Below are 16,911 nucleotides of genomic sequence, written 5' to 3' on the forward strand. Positions count from 1 at the left end.
GGGTCTTCCAAATGGACAATGACCCCAATAATACTTCCACAGTTATGGCAAAATGGCTTAAGGACATCAAAGTCAAGGTATTAGAGTGGCCATCACAAAGCCCTGACTTCAATCCTATAGAACATTTGTGGGCAGACCTGAAAAAGTGTGTGCGAGCATGGAGGCCTACAAACCTGACTCAGTTACACCCGCTCTGTCAGGAGGAATGGGACAAAATGCTTGTGGAAGGCTACCTGAAACTTTTGACACAAGTAAAAAAAAATAAAGGCAATGCTACGAAATACTAATTGAGTGTATGTAAACTTCTGACACTCTGGGAATGTGATGAAATATATAAAAGCTGAAATAAATCAAAGTCAGAATAAAACAAAATAAAGTGGTGATCCTAACTGACATAAGACAGGGAATTCTTTACTAGGATTATATGTCAGGAATTGTGAAAAACTGAGTTTAAATGTAGTTGGCTAAGGTGTATGTAAACGTCTGACTTCAACTGTACATGGACACCTTTGTTTTTAAGCCTTGGATTTATATTCCTCTAATGTTGTTATTTGATCTGATATTAATAGCTAGCATTTCAATGGCCAAGACGAATAGATATAGTGACAGCAGACACCCTTTTTTAACTTCTCTTGACATTTCAAAACTCTCTGAGATGTAGCCGATATGTACTATTTTACACCTGGGGTTGCTATACATTACCATTAACCATTTTATAAAAGAATCACCGAAATTGAAAAAAATCCAGGCATTTATAAATACAATTGCGTCTTACTTTATCAAAGACCTTTTCAAAATCAGGCCTGGCTTTTTAGTTGTTTTATGATGTTCTTTTACTTCTAGTAGTTGTCATATATTATCTCCAATTCATCGTCCATGCAAAAAAAAACTGTCTGCTCAGTATGAACAATACTTGGTAAAACCTTTTTAATAGTGCTATGCATATATCACTTGTATTTTTGCATCACAACATTGAAGTGTAAGAGGCCTCCACTTTTTAAGATAGACTGGATCTTTATATTTGCCATCTGGGTCTTGTTTTAATAATAGTGAAATCAGACCTTCCCCCTGAGTACCTGACAGACTACCATTTCTATAGGAGTAGTTCAAATAAGATAATAATGCAGCTTTGAGTATATTAAAAAAGGCCATATATATCTCCACCTGTATGCCATTAAGCCCTGGGGTTTTTTCAGACTGAAAGCATTTAATAGCCTCAAAAAGTTATTCCTCTGTAATTTTTAAGGTGTTTTAGCAAAGTACATAATAAACTCTTCTCAATTAATATTTGGCCAATCTCTTCCATGCCCACAGACCTTTTGGCATAGCAGGAAATTCAAGTCACTGGCAACCAAGGGATTATGAGTTCAAATCCCAGATGAAGTGTTGTGTGCTCACAATGAAAAATCTTAAAATAATGTTACTTTTGACCAAAAGTTTCAAGTTCACTCAACAAGTTGTTAAATATAAATTTGCCAGCTTCACTTACTAACTAGGTTGAAGTAACTTTAGATTACGTTTCCTGCAACAATAGGGTGATCAAATTAACATCTGTATTGTTGGGTGAGTCATCATATAGGTAATACTTTTTCTACCAGATCTGGGCCAAACAGGTACGTTACTTTGTATAGAATGATTGTACAAAACATGAAGAACACCTGCTCTTTCCATGACATAGACTGACCAGATGAATCCAGGTGAAAGTTATGATCCCTTATTGATGTCTCTTGTTAAATCCACTTCAATCAGAGTAGATGAAGGGGATGAGACAGATTAAATATGTATTTTTAAGCCTGGAGACAATTGAGACATGGATTGTGAATGTGTGCCATTCAGAGGGTGAATGGGCAAGACAATATGTAAGTACCTTTGAAAGGGGTATGGTAGAGCCAGGCACACTGGTTTGTGTCAAGAACTGCAATGCTGCTGGGTTTTTCATGCTCAACAGTTTCCTGTGTGTATCAAGAATGGGTCGCCACCCAAAGGACATCCAGCCAAATTGACACAACTGTGGGAATGCATTGGAGTCAACATGAGTCAGCATCCCTGTGGAATGCTTTCGACACCTTGTAGAGTCAATGCCCCTACGAAGTGAGGTTGGGGCGGAACTCAATCGTATTTCTTAATGTTTTGTGCACTCACTGTATATTGAATGTGGGGGGGGGTTTCTTTGTATTTTATAAGTGCAGTCAGTAAGCGCAGTGATTCCCATCGACTCACTTCATAAACTGCTTTAAAACATTACATTGTTCTCCCTCAGTGGTCTCAATGAATCATTAGCAGTATGTTAGGACTGAACCTGTACTTTTTTATCTTGTCTTGTAGCTGCACACTGACCTGGATAAGGGCGAGAGCGCAGTGAAGTACACTCTCATGGGAGAAGGGGCCGGCTCCATTTTCACCATCGATGCAACGACCGGGGACATCCATGCCTTAAGAAGCCTTGACAGGGAGGTGAAGCCTTACTATACCCTTCGCGCCCAGGCTGTCGATATCGACACAAACAGGCCCCTGGAGCCCGAATCACAGTTTGTGATCAAAGTCCAGGACATCAACGACAATGAGCCGAAGTTTCTGGAAGGCCCGTACACAGCTAGTGTCTCTGAGATGTCACCTGTAGGTAAGAAGAAATATCAGATAATACTTTGTATGGCCTATTCCCTTTATAGTGCACTTCTTTTAACCAGAGCTATGGGCTCTGGTTAAAATTAGTACACTATAAAGAGAATAGTGTGCCATTTGGAACCCAAACAAAATATCATAAAATACGTAATTTACTGTATCTGCTATAACTCTGTAGGGTATGTGGGATGGAAGCATCTCACCTGACCAACATCCAGTGAGATTGCAGAGCACCAAATTCAAAAACAGAAATACTGATTATAAAAATTCAGAAAACAAAACATATTTTACATAGGTTTAAAGATTAACTTCTTGAAAATCCAAACACGGTGTCAGATTTCAAAAAGGATTTACGGCGAAAGCATACCATGTGATTATTTGAGAACATCACCCAGCAGACAAATCATTACAAACAGTAATCAGCCAAGTAGAACAGTTACACAAGTCAGAAGTAGAGATAAAATGAATCACTAACCTTTGATGATCTTCATATGGTTGCACTCAGAAGACATTATTAACTCAAATTTGTTTTAGTTTTGTTCGATAAAGTCTCTCTTTATATCCAAAAACCTTTGTTCGCACGTTTTCTTAAGTAATCCACAGGTTCAAATGCAGTCACAACAGGCAGATAAAAAAAATCAAAATTGCATCCGTAAAGTTCATAGAAACATGCCAGATTATGTTTATATTCAATCGACAGGTTGTTTTTAGCCTAAATACTTGATAATATTTCAAACGGACAATAACGTTGTCAATATAAAAGGTCAACAGGAAAGGCTCGCTCTCGGGATTGCACATGAAAAAGCTCTGTGACACTGTAGGGTCCAGTCATTCAGACTGGTCTTACTCCCTCATTTTTCAATTTCTAAAGACTGTTGACATCTAGTGGAAGGCATAGGAACTGCAATTTGAGTCCTATCAATAGATACTGTAATGGCATTAAATAGAAAACTACAAAAATAAAACAATCTTACTTCCTGGATGGATTTTTCTCAGGTTTTCGCCTGCAAAATCAGTTCTGTTATACTCACAGACAGTATTTTAACAGTTTTGGAAACCTTAGAGTGTTCTCTATCCAATGATATGCATATCCTAGCTTCTGGGTCTGAGTAGCAGGCAGTTCACTTTGGGCATGCTTTTCATCTGGAGGTGAAAATAGTGCCCCCTACCCTAGAGAAGATAACCTGTCATAGCAAAATAGATGCATTTCTTAGAACAACACTGTATTGTACTGAGGTTTATATCGAGACATAGTAAAAAATACCATAAGAAAGGGAGTTTTATAATCACAGGTAAACAGGAGGGAGATAGAGAAGAAATGTTGATGTTTCTGTGAGCAAGCCAGTTATGCACAATGTGCCTGAGTACATTGCAGATCGAGGCTTGTATTTCCCCCCAGGGAAGGGAGATCAAGGTAATTCAATTTGAGATTGGCTCCTCTTGATCTGAATTGCTATGAAGCCCTGTCAAAGAGAACAACAAATCAGATCTCTACAGTGCTCTGATAGAAATAGTTTAATGGAGCCGGGTACAGTCAATGTACAGGTAATTGCCAAAATAAAGGAAACACTGACATAAAGTGTCTTAATCAGGCATTGGGGCACCACGAGCCACCATAACAGCTAACATTTTGGCATAGATTCTACAAGTGTCTGGAAATCTATTGGAGGGATGTGAGTGATACAATTCTTCCACGAAGAATATATATATGGTATTTTGTTGATGGTGGTGTAAAACACTGTCTCAGGTGCCACTCCAGAATCTCCCATAAGTGTTCAAGTGGGTTGAGATCTGGTGACTGACTGACTCACTGACACACACACACACACACACACACACACACACACACACACACACACACACACACACACACACACACACACACACACACACACACACACACACACACACACACACACACACACACACACACACACACACACACACACACACACACATTTTAAACCCTCTATGCTTCTTTGACATTCCCCTTTTCAAAGTCACTGAGATCTCTTCTTCTAGCCATGGTAGGTAAAAAAATATATCAACTGGGAATTTTTATACATGAACCTAAGCATGATGGGATGACAATTGATTAAGTAACTTAGGAACCATACCTATGTGGATGCAATTACTTTCAATATACTTTGCATGTGTGGTGTAAGTACTACTTAAGTAGTTTTGGGGGTATATGTAATTTACTTGACTATTTCTATTTTTGACAACTTTTACTTCTTCTTCACTACATTCCTAAAGAAAATAGTGTACTTTTTATTCCATACAGTGCCTTGCAAAAGTATTCAGCCACCTTCGCATTTTTCCTATTTTGTTTCATTACAACCTGTAATTTAAATTTATTTTTATTTGGATTTCATGTAATGGACATACAAAAAATAGTTCAAAATGGTGAAGTGACATGAAAAAAACGACTTGTTTAAAAAAATTCTAAAAAATAAAAAACTGAAAAGTGGTGCAAAAAAAGTATTTAGTCAGCCACCAATTGTCCAAGTCCTCCCACTTAAAAAGATGAGAGAGGCGTGTAATTTTCATCATGGGTACACTTCAACTATGATGGACAAAATTAGGAAAAAAAATCCAGAAAATCACATTGTAGGAATATTAATGAATTTATTTGCAAATTATGGTGGAAAATAAATATTTGGTCAATAACAAAAGTTTATCTCAATACTTTGTTATATACCCTTTGTTGGCAATGACAGAGGTCAAATGTTTTCTGTAAGTCTTCACAAGGTTTTCACACACTGTTGCTGGTATTTTGGCCATTCCTCTATGCAGATCTCCTCTAGAGCAGTGATGATTTGGGGCTGTTGCTCGGCAACACTGACATTTAACTCCCTCCAAAGATTTTCTATGGGGTTGATATCTGGAGACTGCCTACGGCACTCCAGGACCTTGAAATGTTTTTACGAAGCCACTCCTTCGTTGCCCGGATGGTGTGTTTGGGATCATTGTCATGCTGAAAGACCCAGCCACGTTTCATCTTCAATGCCCTTGCTGATGGAAGGAGGTTTTCACTCAAAATCTCACAATACATGGCCCCATTCATTCTTTCCTTTACACGGATCAGTCGTCCTGGTTTCTTTGCAGAAAAACAGCCCCAAAGCATGATGTGTCCACCCCCATGCTTCACAGTAGGTATGGTGTTCTTTGGATGCAACTCAGCATTCTTTTGTTCTCCAAACACGACGAGTTGAGTTCTTACCTAAAAGTTATATTTTGGTTTCATCTGACCATATGACATTCTCCCAATCTTCTTCTGGACCATCCAAATGCTGTCTAGCAAACTTCAGACGGGCCTGGACATGTACTGGCTTAAGCAGGGGGACACGTCTGGCACTACAGGATTTGAGTCCCTGGCGGCGTAGTGTGTTACTGATGGTAGGCTTTGTTACTTTGGGCCCAGCTCTCTGCAGGTCATTCACTAGGTCCCCGGTGTGGTTCTGGGATTTTTGCTCACCGTTCTTGTGATCATTTTGACCCCACGGGGTGAGATCTTGCGTGGAGCCCCAGATCGAAGGAGATTATCAGTGGTCTTGTATGTCTTCCATTTCCTAATAATTGCTCCCACTGTTGATTTCTTCAAACCAAGCTGTTTACCTATTGCAGATTCAGTCTTCCCAGCCTGGTGCAGGTCTGCAATTTTGTTTCTGGTGTCCTTTGACAGCTCTTTGGTCTTGGCCATAGTGGAGTTTGGAGTGTGACTGTTTGAGGTTGTGGACAGGTGTCTTTTATCCTGATAACAAGTTCAAACAGGTGCCATTAATACAGCTAACGAGTGGAGGACAGAGGAGTCTCTTAAAGAAGAAGTTACAGGTCTGTGAGAGCCAGAAATCTTGCTTGTTTGTAGGTGACCAAATACTTATTTTCCACCATAATTTTCAAATAAATTCATTAAAAATCCTACAATGTGATTTTCTGGATTTTTTTTCTCATTTTATCTTTCATAGTTGAAGTGTACCTATGATGAAAATTACAGGCCTCTCATCTTTTTAAGTGGGAGAATTTGCACAATTGGTGGCTGACTAAATACTTTTTTTGCCCCACTGTATATTCACCCCTTTTGCTATGAAGCCCCCAAATAAGATCTGGTTCAACCAATTATCTTCATAAGTCAAATAATTAGTTGAATAAAGACCACCTGTGTGCAATCTAAGTGTCACATGATCTCAGTATATATACACCTGTTCTGAAAGGCCCCAGAGTCTGCAACACCACTAAGCAAGGGCCAACACCAAGCAAGCGGCACTATGAAGGTCAAGGAGCTCTCCAAACAGGTCAGGGACAAAGTTGTGGAGAAGTACAGATCAGGGTTAGTTTATAAACCTGCCAAGAGAGGGCCACCCACCCAGAAACCTGCCAAGAGAGGGCCACCCACCAAAGCTCATAGGCAAGGAGGGCAATAATCAGAGAGGCAACAAAGAGACCCAAGACAACCCTGAAGGAGCTGCAAAGCTCTGCAGCAGATATTGAAGTATCTGTCCATAGGACCACTAAGTCGTACACTCCACAGAGCTGGGCTTTACGGAAGAGTGTCCAGAAGAAAGCCATTGCTTAAAGAAAAAATAAGCAAACACGTTTGTGTCACATCTGATCCTGCCTCGCCCTCTAGTGCTCATCCGGTGTCTCCTTGACCTGCCGCAACTCCCCCAGTGCTATCTACCTCTCCCTCTCTGTGTGTGTGTGTGTGTGTGTGTGTGTGTGTGTGTGTGTGTGTGTGTGTGTGTGTGTGTGTGTGTGTGTGTGTGTGTGTGTGTGTGTGTGTGTGTGTGTGTGTGTGTGTGTGTGTGTGTGTGTGTGTGGGCGGAGAAGGGTGTGCTGGAGTCAGAGCAGATCCCCACCAGCAGCAACCTGTTCCATAATCAAGACCTCTACAAGTACTCAATCCTGCCACTTCCACACTGCCAGATTGTAATCTCTGCCCAGTCAGTCCATGATTCTAGCCGTTTGTTCCAGTTGTGCCTGGTTTCCCTTGCCTGACTCTTTTTTCCTCTCCACCACAGTTCTGCCTGTTCTGACTCTGGTCCCTGTCTCCAGTCCGACTTCTCGTCAGTCATGCTACTCTGTCCTGGATTCCTCACTCTACGCTCCCTCCGGACCTGCTTACCCTGTCCCCACACCTCTCGCTCCAGCCTCAGCCTCCGCACCTGGTTTCCAGCAAGCTGCCTGAGCTTTCCCCCGTGTTCAAAACATACCTTGGTTCTCTCATCCCAGTCTCCTTGTCTGAGTGTGCTCCGCGTGACAGTTTGGTGTTTGCCAAAAGGCATGTGGGATAGTCCCCAAACATATGGAAGAATAGACTCTGGTCAGATGAGACTAAAATGTATCTTTTTGGCAATCAAGGAAAATGACATGTCTGGTGCAAACCCAACACCTCTCATCACACCGAGAACACAATCGGCAGGGACTTGGAAACTGGTCAGAATTGAAGGAATGATGGATGGCGCTAAAAACAGGGACATTTCTGAGGGAAACCTGTTTCAGTCTTCCAGAGATTTCAGACTGGGACGAAGATGGACCTTCCAGCAGGACAATGACCCTAAGCATACTGCACAAGCAACACTTGAGTGGTTTAAGGGGAAACATTTAAATGTCTTGGAATGGCCTAGTCAAAGCCCAGACCTCAATCCAATTGAAAATCTGTGGTATGACTTAAAGATTGGTGTACACCTGCGGAACCCGTCCAACTTGAAGGAGCTGTAGCAGATTTGCCTTGACAAATGGGCAAAAATCCCAGTGGCCGGATGTGCCAAGCTTATAGAGACATACCCCAAGAGACTTGCAGCTGTAATTGCTGCAAAGGGGGCAGTGTTGCAATCTATTGCAAAGATAGCCTGCAGAGTTCTGTCCTACTATCCAGGTCTGTACCCAAACAATTTGTACTTCTACTTTAAAAAATCCACCTCTCTAAAAACAAGTCTCTCACCGTTGCCGCCTGCTATAGACCACCCTCTGCCCCCAGCTGTGCTCTGGACACCATGTGTGAACTGATTGCCCTCCATCTATCTTCAGAGCTCGTGCTGCTAGGCGACCTAAACTGGAACATGCTTAACACCCCAGCCATCCTACATTCTAAGCTTGATGCCCTCAATCTCACACAAATTATCAATAAACCTACCAGGTATCTCCCCAAAGCCTTAAACACGGGCACCCTCAAAGATATCATCCTAACCAACTTGCCCTCTAAATACACCTCTGCTGTCTTCAACCAAGATCTCAGCGATCACTGCCTCATTGCCTGCATCCGTAATGGGTCAGTGGTCAAACGACCTCCAGTCATCACTGTCAAACGCTCCCTGAAACAGTTCAGCGAGCAGGCCTTTCTAATCGACCTGGCCGGGGTATCCTGGAAGGATACTGATTTCATCCCGTCAGTAGAGGATGCCTTGTTATTATTTTTAAATGCCTTCCTAACCATCTTAAATAAGCATGCAGAAATGTGCTTCCTGCAACACTAACTCAAAAAAAGTTCTGGGACACTGTAAAGTACATAGAGAATAGGAACACCTCCTCCCAGCTGCCCACTGCACTGAATATAGGAAACACTGTCACCACTGATAAATCCACTATAATTGAGAATTTCAATAAGCATTTTTCTACGGCTGGCCATGCTTTCCACCTGGTGACTCCTACCCCGGTCAACAACACTGCACCCCCCACAGCAACTCGCCCAAGCCTTCCCCATTTCTGAAAGAGTTGCAAAATCTGGACCCCTACAAATTCAGCCGGGTTAGACAATCTGGACCCTTTCTACAATTATGTGCCGAAATTGTTGCCACCCCTATTACTAGTCTGAGATTCCCAAAGATTGGAAAGCAGCTGCGGTTATCCCCCCTCTTCAAAGGGGGACCCACTCTTGACCCAAACTGCTACAGACCTATATCTATCCTACCCTGCCTTTCTAAGGTCTTCAAAAGCCAAGTCAACAAACAGATTACCGACCATTTTGAATCTCACCATACCTTCTCTGCTATACAATCAAGTTTCAGAGCTGGTCATGGGTGCACCTCAGCCACGCTCAAGGTCGTAAACGATATCTTAACCGCCATCGAAAAGAAACATTACTGTGCTGCCGTATTCATTGATCTGGCCAAGGCTTACGACTCTGTCAATCACCACATCCTCATCGGCAGACTCGACAGCCTTGGTTTCTCAAATGATTGCCTTGCCTGGTTCACCAACTACTTCTCTGATAGAATTCAGTGTGTCAAATCGGAGGGTCTGCTGTCCGGACCTCTGGCAGTCTCTATGGGGGTGCCACAAGTTTCAATTCTTGGACGGACTCTCTTCTCTGAATACATCAATGATGTCGCTCTTGCTGCTGGTGAGTCTCTGATCCACCTCTACGCAGACAACACCATTTTGTATACTTCTGGCCCTTCTTTGGACACTGTGTTAACAACCCTCCAGGCAAGCTTCAATGCCATACAACTCTCCTTCCGTGGCCTCCAATTGCTCTTAAATACAAGTAAAACTAAATGCATGCTCTTCAACCGATCGCTGCCTGCACCTGCCCGCCTGTCCAACATCACTACTCTGGACGGCTCTGACTTAGAATACGTGGACAACTACAAATACCTAGGTGTCTGGTTAGACTGTAAACTCTCTTTCCAGACCAACATCAAACATCTCCAATCCAAAGTTAAATCTAGAATTGGCTTCCTATTTCGCAACAAAGCATCCTTCACTCATGCTGCCAAACATACCCTTGTAAAACTGACCATCCTACCAATCCTCGACTTTGGCGAAGTCATTTACAAAATAGCCTCCAATACCCTACTCAACAACCTGGATGCAGTCTATCACAGTGCAATCCGTTTTGTCACCAAAGCCCCATATACTACCCACAATTGTGACCTGTACGCTCTCGTTGGCTGGCCCTCGCTTCATGCTCGTCGCCAAACCCACTGGCTCCATGTCATCTACAAGACCCTGCTTGGTAATGTCCCCCCTTATCTCAGCTCGCTGGTCACCATAGCATCACCCACCTGTAGCACGCGATCCAGCAGGTATATCTCTCTAGTCACCCCCAAAACCAATTCCTTCTTTTGCCGCCTCTCCTTCCAGTTCTCTGCTGCCAATGACTGGAACGAACTACAAAAATCTCTGAAACTGGAAACACTTATATCCCTCACTAGCTTTAAGCACCAACTGTCAGAGCAGCTCACAGATTACTGCACCTGTATATAGCCCACCTATAATTTAGCCCAAACAACTACCTCTTTCCCTACTGTATTTATTTTATTGATTTATTTTGCCCCTTTGCACCCCATTATTTCTATCTCTACTTTGCACATTCTTCCACTGCAAATCTACCATTCCAGTGTTTTGCTTGCTATATTTTATTTACTTTGCCACCTTGGCCTTTTTTTGCCTTTACCTCCCTTATCTCACCTCATTTGCTCACACCGTATATAGACTTGTTTATACTGTATTATTGACTGTATGTTTGTTTTACTCCATGTGTAACTCTTGTGTCATTGTATCTGCCAAACTGCTTTGCTTTATCTTGGCCTGGTCGCAATTGTAAATGAGAACTTGTTCTCAACTTGCCTACCTGGTTAAATAAAGGTGAAATAAAAAAAATAAAAAATAAAAGTAATATTTTACTGGGTTACTTTCACTCATTTTCTATTAAGGTATTTTTACTTTTACTCAGGTATGACAATTGAGTACTTTTTCCACCACTGCTTTGCATCCCTCATTTACTCAAGAGTTTCCTTCATTTTGGCAGTTACCTGTACACTGCACACACAAACTGTGCTCTAAATCCGCATGGTCCCTTTCAAGCTTATCAAAAAAAGAATCATTTTACAACTCACTGCAGGGAAACAAAGATGGAAGGCACTGAAGCAGACCTTAGTCTCTGTGTGTTGTGTATTTTTTGAGAATTTAGGACCTGCCTGCGAAATAACTATTTCCTTTAAAGATGCAATATGTAACTTTTTGGGCAACCCATCCAAATTCACATACAAAATGTGTGTCATAGTTCTGTCATTCTCATTGAAAGCAGTTTCAGTTTAGTACACCAGATATAAACTGCTGAAAATACAATATTTTGACTTATTGAAAATACATTTCACAGTGGTTTAGATGGTACAAGGATTCTCTACACTATACATTGCTTGCTTTGTCACAAACTGAAATTAGGTGAACTATTCAAATATTATTGCACCTTTAAATGAGGGAATGAGCATGCTTTAGAAATAATACTTATTTTCAGATTATTCTGTAGTCACTGTTGACAATTTAGCGACTTTGTCCTATATTTTGTGAGTTCAACTACTTTTCAGGCTGCCTTTGGGGAGTTTTGACACAGAGGGTTTCTATGGTTTGATAGCATTTAGCAACTTTTCCCACTCAGTTCTGAAGCAAACAAGAGTGGGAGAAGCTGTCTGAGCAACAGAAATCACAGCAACAGCGTACACACAGGCAGAGAAAAACAAGGGAAGGGGGTGTAAGGTGTCGTAAAAATCTTCCCCGTGTGAAATAGTTCAAAATCGTTTTGATTGTGTTCTGATTGTGATGTCATGCTGCAAAATCTCTCCCAGCGTGAAAATGTTCCCAGTTCAATAATTGCATGCACATCTCTTTATATGGATGGCTGAGCTCATGCTGCTGTTTCTCTCACATCCTCCCTCGAGCTCAAAAACTGTGCTAGTGGACACGCGCATTTGCTTCATACATCTGCCAATCAATGGTGGCCAGGAGTATTGAAGTTTGTATCAGAAGCTTGTTGAGATGTGAGATCAGCATATAAATACCAGGACTTGCAAGTCAAAGTGCTGAGGGTTGATGTTAGGAGATTATTTGCGATTGCAAAGACTTGGGCGCTACATTTTTGATTGACAGTGCATACATATATTTGTTTGTTTGTTTGTTAGTTAGCTAGCTGTACAAACAAGTTAAAACTGCACGCCTCTGAGAACAAGCCATCTCAACCAGTTTACAGCTAATTATGCTCATTAGCTAGCTAAATCAAGGGCGAGGGGGTGTGAAAGAAAAATCTGCACGAGCTCAGACATCCGCACAAAAGCACATGCAATTATTGAGTGGGAACAGTTTCACACTGTGAAAGTTTTTACAACATGACTTCACAATCAGAACGATTGGGAGCTTTTTCACTCTTGGAAGATTTTTACATTACAAGCAGATGGAGAGGGGGGAAGACACTATTTTTTGGGACAGCAGCTGTGCCTTCATTGCAGCAACACATGATTTCTTTTTATTTATTAAACCAGGAAAGTCATTCTTATTTTCAATGACAGCCTAGGAACAGTGGATAACTGCCTGTTTAGGGGAAGAACAACAGATTAGTACCTTGTCAGCTCAGGGGTTTGAACTTGTAACCTACCGGTTCCTAGTCCAATGCTCTAACCACTAGGCTACCCTGTCACCCCTTGATCTAGCGACTTCCAGTGACAAATCATGTAGCCAATTGCGGATCTCCCTGGCAACACTGTCTGCAGTGTGTGTGATAAATGGTTCAATAGGGTGTTTATGGAGTGTGTGCCTGAGAAAAATAGGAATCACTGCTAATTACATGAATGAAATTAATGGAACTGATAGGCCTTCCTTAGGGAAATGGGTGTGGATTCAAAACACCAATTAAAACTGTAGTTTTATTTTCAAAGAATATTAATAAGGAACTGGAATGAGCCAAGTTAAAAAGTGGTGCATAGCTTTGTTTAGCTATTATTAATACATTTTAAACCAATCACTCGTATTTGAAGGCTTTATGGAAATAGAGCTGTTTCTTAAAGGATTGCATCACTAAAACGCACAAACAAAAACATGAATACAGCACATGCTGATAAACCAGCACAAACTGCCTAGTTGTAAATGAGTGTTTAACCAATAGCATTGGCATATTAGTAATAGAGCGTGTAGAGCATCTCAGCTTCATTCTACCCGGATGTGTGGTGCAGGGTTTAATCTCTCTCACCTAATGTTTTAATACAATTGTTACCATCTGCTCACAGCACAAAGCCTGTTTAATAAAGGCTTGTTACAGCCAACTAAAAGATTAGCATGTGTCAATGGCCATTTGTGCATGTAGCTTCTCTTGGATGTCCACCAGCAGACAGTCCCAGCCTGTACATATGGAATAAAACAGAGAAATCTCATTTGGCCACAGGCGTGGTTTTATTGAGCTTATAGATACAATAATTGGATTTGTTGGTAGGTTTACATGCTTCTGTGGAGACGGTGGATAATTGAAATTGGTGTTTTAGATTGAAGCTTCAGTAATTACAGAGGATGAGCCCATACTTCTATAACAAGTAATTACTCTGTTCCTGGTACAGCAGGAAGTTTGGATGGCTGCCATCCTGTTTCCTATTCCTGCTGTGCATGGCTCTTTGTTTCCATAATGGAGGCAATGTCTAATGAATGAGTGTCTGAGCAGCCATTTTACCCCTGATGTATGTTTCGGCTAAGCATCCACTTAGCTGCAAATGTATATTTCACAAAGTTAATAATTCAACGTTCCAATGTTCCACACTCATCTTCTATCATATCCTCTTCACACTTTAGTCTAAGTGACTCTGTCCTAAATGGTCCCTATTCGCTAAATAGTGAACTACTTTTGACCTGAGCCCTGCTCAAAAATAGTGCACTTTATAGGGAATAAGAGTGCCGTTTGGGAGGCATACGTGGTGGCACAAGCTACTAAACTGGATGAAAACTATGCCATAAAAAATGACCCCATCTGAATGTTATAAATGAGTGTGTATGTTTTACAGGGACATATGTGATGCAGGTGACAGCCACAGATGCAGATGACCCTACCTACGGAAACAGTGCCAGGGTGGTCTACAGCATCCTCCATGGCCAGCCATACTTCTCTGTTGATCCCAAGACAGGTAAATAAGATGGGCAACGTCAGTCAGAAATGGGTCTAATTTGGTACTTGTGGTTACTCTTTACATAATTGTATATGGCATTTAAAGTACACTTCTATCCAAAGAAACTTACCGTTTTTATGTACATGTGGTCCTGGGAAGCACCATGCTCCAACTGAGCCACGTAGGACCCATATGTTGGTCGATGTTGAATGCTGTTTTGTTTGGGATGGTGTTAACTATTATCCAGCTTTGTTTGAAATGACAAAAAGGCATGGTAATTATCTGACAAAAAAAAGAAGAATGAGTTTACAAAAAAAGAACGAGTTTCCAAATGCTGTAATAATCGAATAGGTGGGCGTATATTCTAACTCTGAAGATTAGTATTGACAAAGTGTTTTCTTGAATTTAATTATACATTATTGATCCGATTAAACAAATGAGTGAGATATCTTGATTTGATTACATTGTAGCTGGCCAGGGCAATGGATTAGAAACAGTGGCAAGCTAAAGTTCCTTTAAGTTCCTTTATGGTGGACCACTTTTCCATCCACAGTTTTTAAAGTCACAAACTTTATAAATGTCAACAGTTAATCTGTTCGTTTGACATGGTGGGATCTTTTTGTATCTGTAAAATTAATGTGTGAAATGGAGGTTGAACCGCCTTTATGCTCCATTATTGATATGATAACCATCATATCGAAGTAAACTTGTAGTCACGCGATGATATGGTGTATGGTCCTCCCACTATGAAACAATGCCGTTTATTAGGTTACAGATTAAATAAGTTACGATGAACTTCACATGGTGGTGAAAGTGCATAGTGATCTTGATGCTCCTTTCCAATAAATACTGAGGGTCTTATTCTGGTGACATGATGATTGATGCTTGACTGCCATTTGGCCCCCCAAAATATTCTCGCTCTTATCCATAATAATCTCATCATGCACACTAGCCTATCTGCAGCCAACCTGGTCTCGTAAAGTAGAGGTAACATAGTAAATATAAATCCTGGACACTCAATTTAGTACGATATGTTACATTTAGTATGGTTACTTAATGCGGGTGGGTGGATGTATAAGCCGAATATCTAGCAACCCAGAGGTTGCAAGTTCCAATCTTATCATGGACTACTTTAGCATGTTAGCTAATTAGCAACTTTTCAACTACTTGCTACTTTTTAGCTACTTTGAACTACTTAGCATGTTAGCTAACCCTTCTCCTAATCCTAACATTAATAATTTTAGCTAACCCTAACCTTAACCCTTTAACCTAACTCCTAAACTTGACCATAACCTTAACCCCTAACCATAACCCCTAGCCTTGTTCATGTTAGCCAGCTAGCTAATATTAGCCACCTATGTCACGTTCTGACCTTTATTTCCTGTGTTTTGTATTTAGTTAGTATGGTCAGGGCGTGAGTTGGGTGGGCAGTCTATGTTTGTTTTTCTATGATTTGGGTATTTCTATGTTTCGGCCTAGTATGGTTCTCAATCAGAGACAGGTGTCATTAGTTGTCTCTGATTGAGAATCATACTTAGGTAGCCTGGGTTTCACTGTATGTTTGTGGGTGATTGTTCCTGTCTCTGTCTTTGCACCAGATAGGACTGTTTTGAGTTTTCACATTTCTTGTTTTTTGTAGTCAGTTGTTCATGTGTACCTTAACGTATTAAAAAGAACCATGGACAATTACCACGCCGCGTATTGGTCATCTGATCCGTTTCGCCTCTCCTCTTCGAAGAAGAGGAGGAAATTCATTACCCACCTAGCTAGAATTCGGAACATAACTGTACGATTTGCAAATTGATAACATATAATCATACAAAATAGGTGATGGACATCCATAGATTAATATATACCATGTGAAATGTAACATATCATACTAAAGGAAGTGTCCCAGATTTACATATGGAATAATGTGAAATGCTCTGAGACCAGGCTGCAGTGCACAGCCTACCCACACTGTATCTGCGAGCTGTTGGCTGGAGCACACGTGCCAAGACCAGAGTAGGCACATTTGCTATTTAACAGATATACAGTAGTGACACAACTATTGGTAGAGTTTAAAATTTAAGCAAACTTTTTTTGTATAGATCGTTGACAAAACAATTACAATTAAATCAATTTTAAGCCTACTTTGTAACACAACAACACGTGGAGCGAAAAATGTAAAGTGTGTGAATACTTTCTGAAGGACCTTAAATTCAATATGCGTGCAATGCACATTACTTTGTCCTCTGTAAAAATGTATATTCAACTAGAAAAGGACATTTCTTACAGAAAATGTGTTTGCTTGCTTGTCTTAAAGTATTTTTTGTGTGAAATAGTAGGAGTGGTAGTGCTAGTGGTACTGACTGCAGAAGTAATGGTAGTGGAACATCAATCTTATAATAGACAGCTAACTGTCGAGAACCCTACAACCCTCTTA

General features: G+C 40.9%; 1 protein-coding gene across 1 annotated transcript in view; it reads left to right on the plus strand.

The window, feature by feature from the left end:
- Nucleotides 1-16,911, plus strand: part of LOC123991124 (cadherin-12-like) — a 208,748-nt gene that overhangs the window by 118,769 nt on the left and 73,068 nt on the right. The window contains 2 exon segments of the mRNA XM_046292351.1: nucleotides 2,326-2,620; nucleotides 14,385-14,504. Of these exon segments, the coding sequence (XP_046148307.1) occupies nucleotides 2,326-2,620; nucleotides 14,385-14,504 (415 nt within the window).

Source organism: Oncorhynchus gorbuscha, linkage group LG12, assembly GCF_021184085.1.
Source record: "Oncorhynchus gorbuscha isolate QuinsamMale2020 ecotype Even-year linkage group LG12, OgorEven_v1.0, whole genome shotgun sequence".
Lineage (NCBI taxonomy): Eukaryota > Metazoa > Chordata > Actinopteri > Salmoniformes > Salmonidae > Oncorhynchus > Oncorhynchus gorbuscha.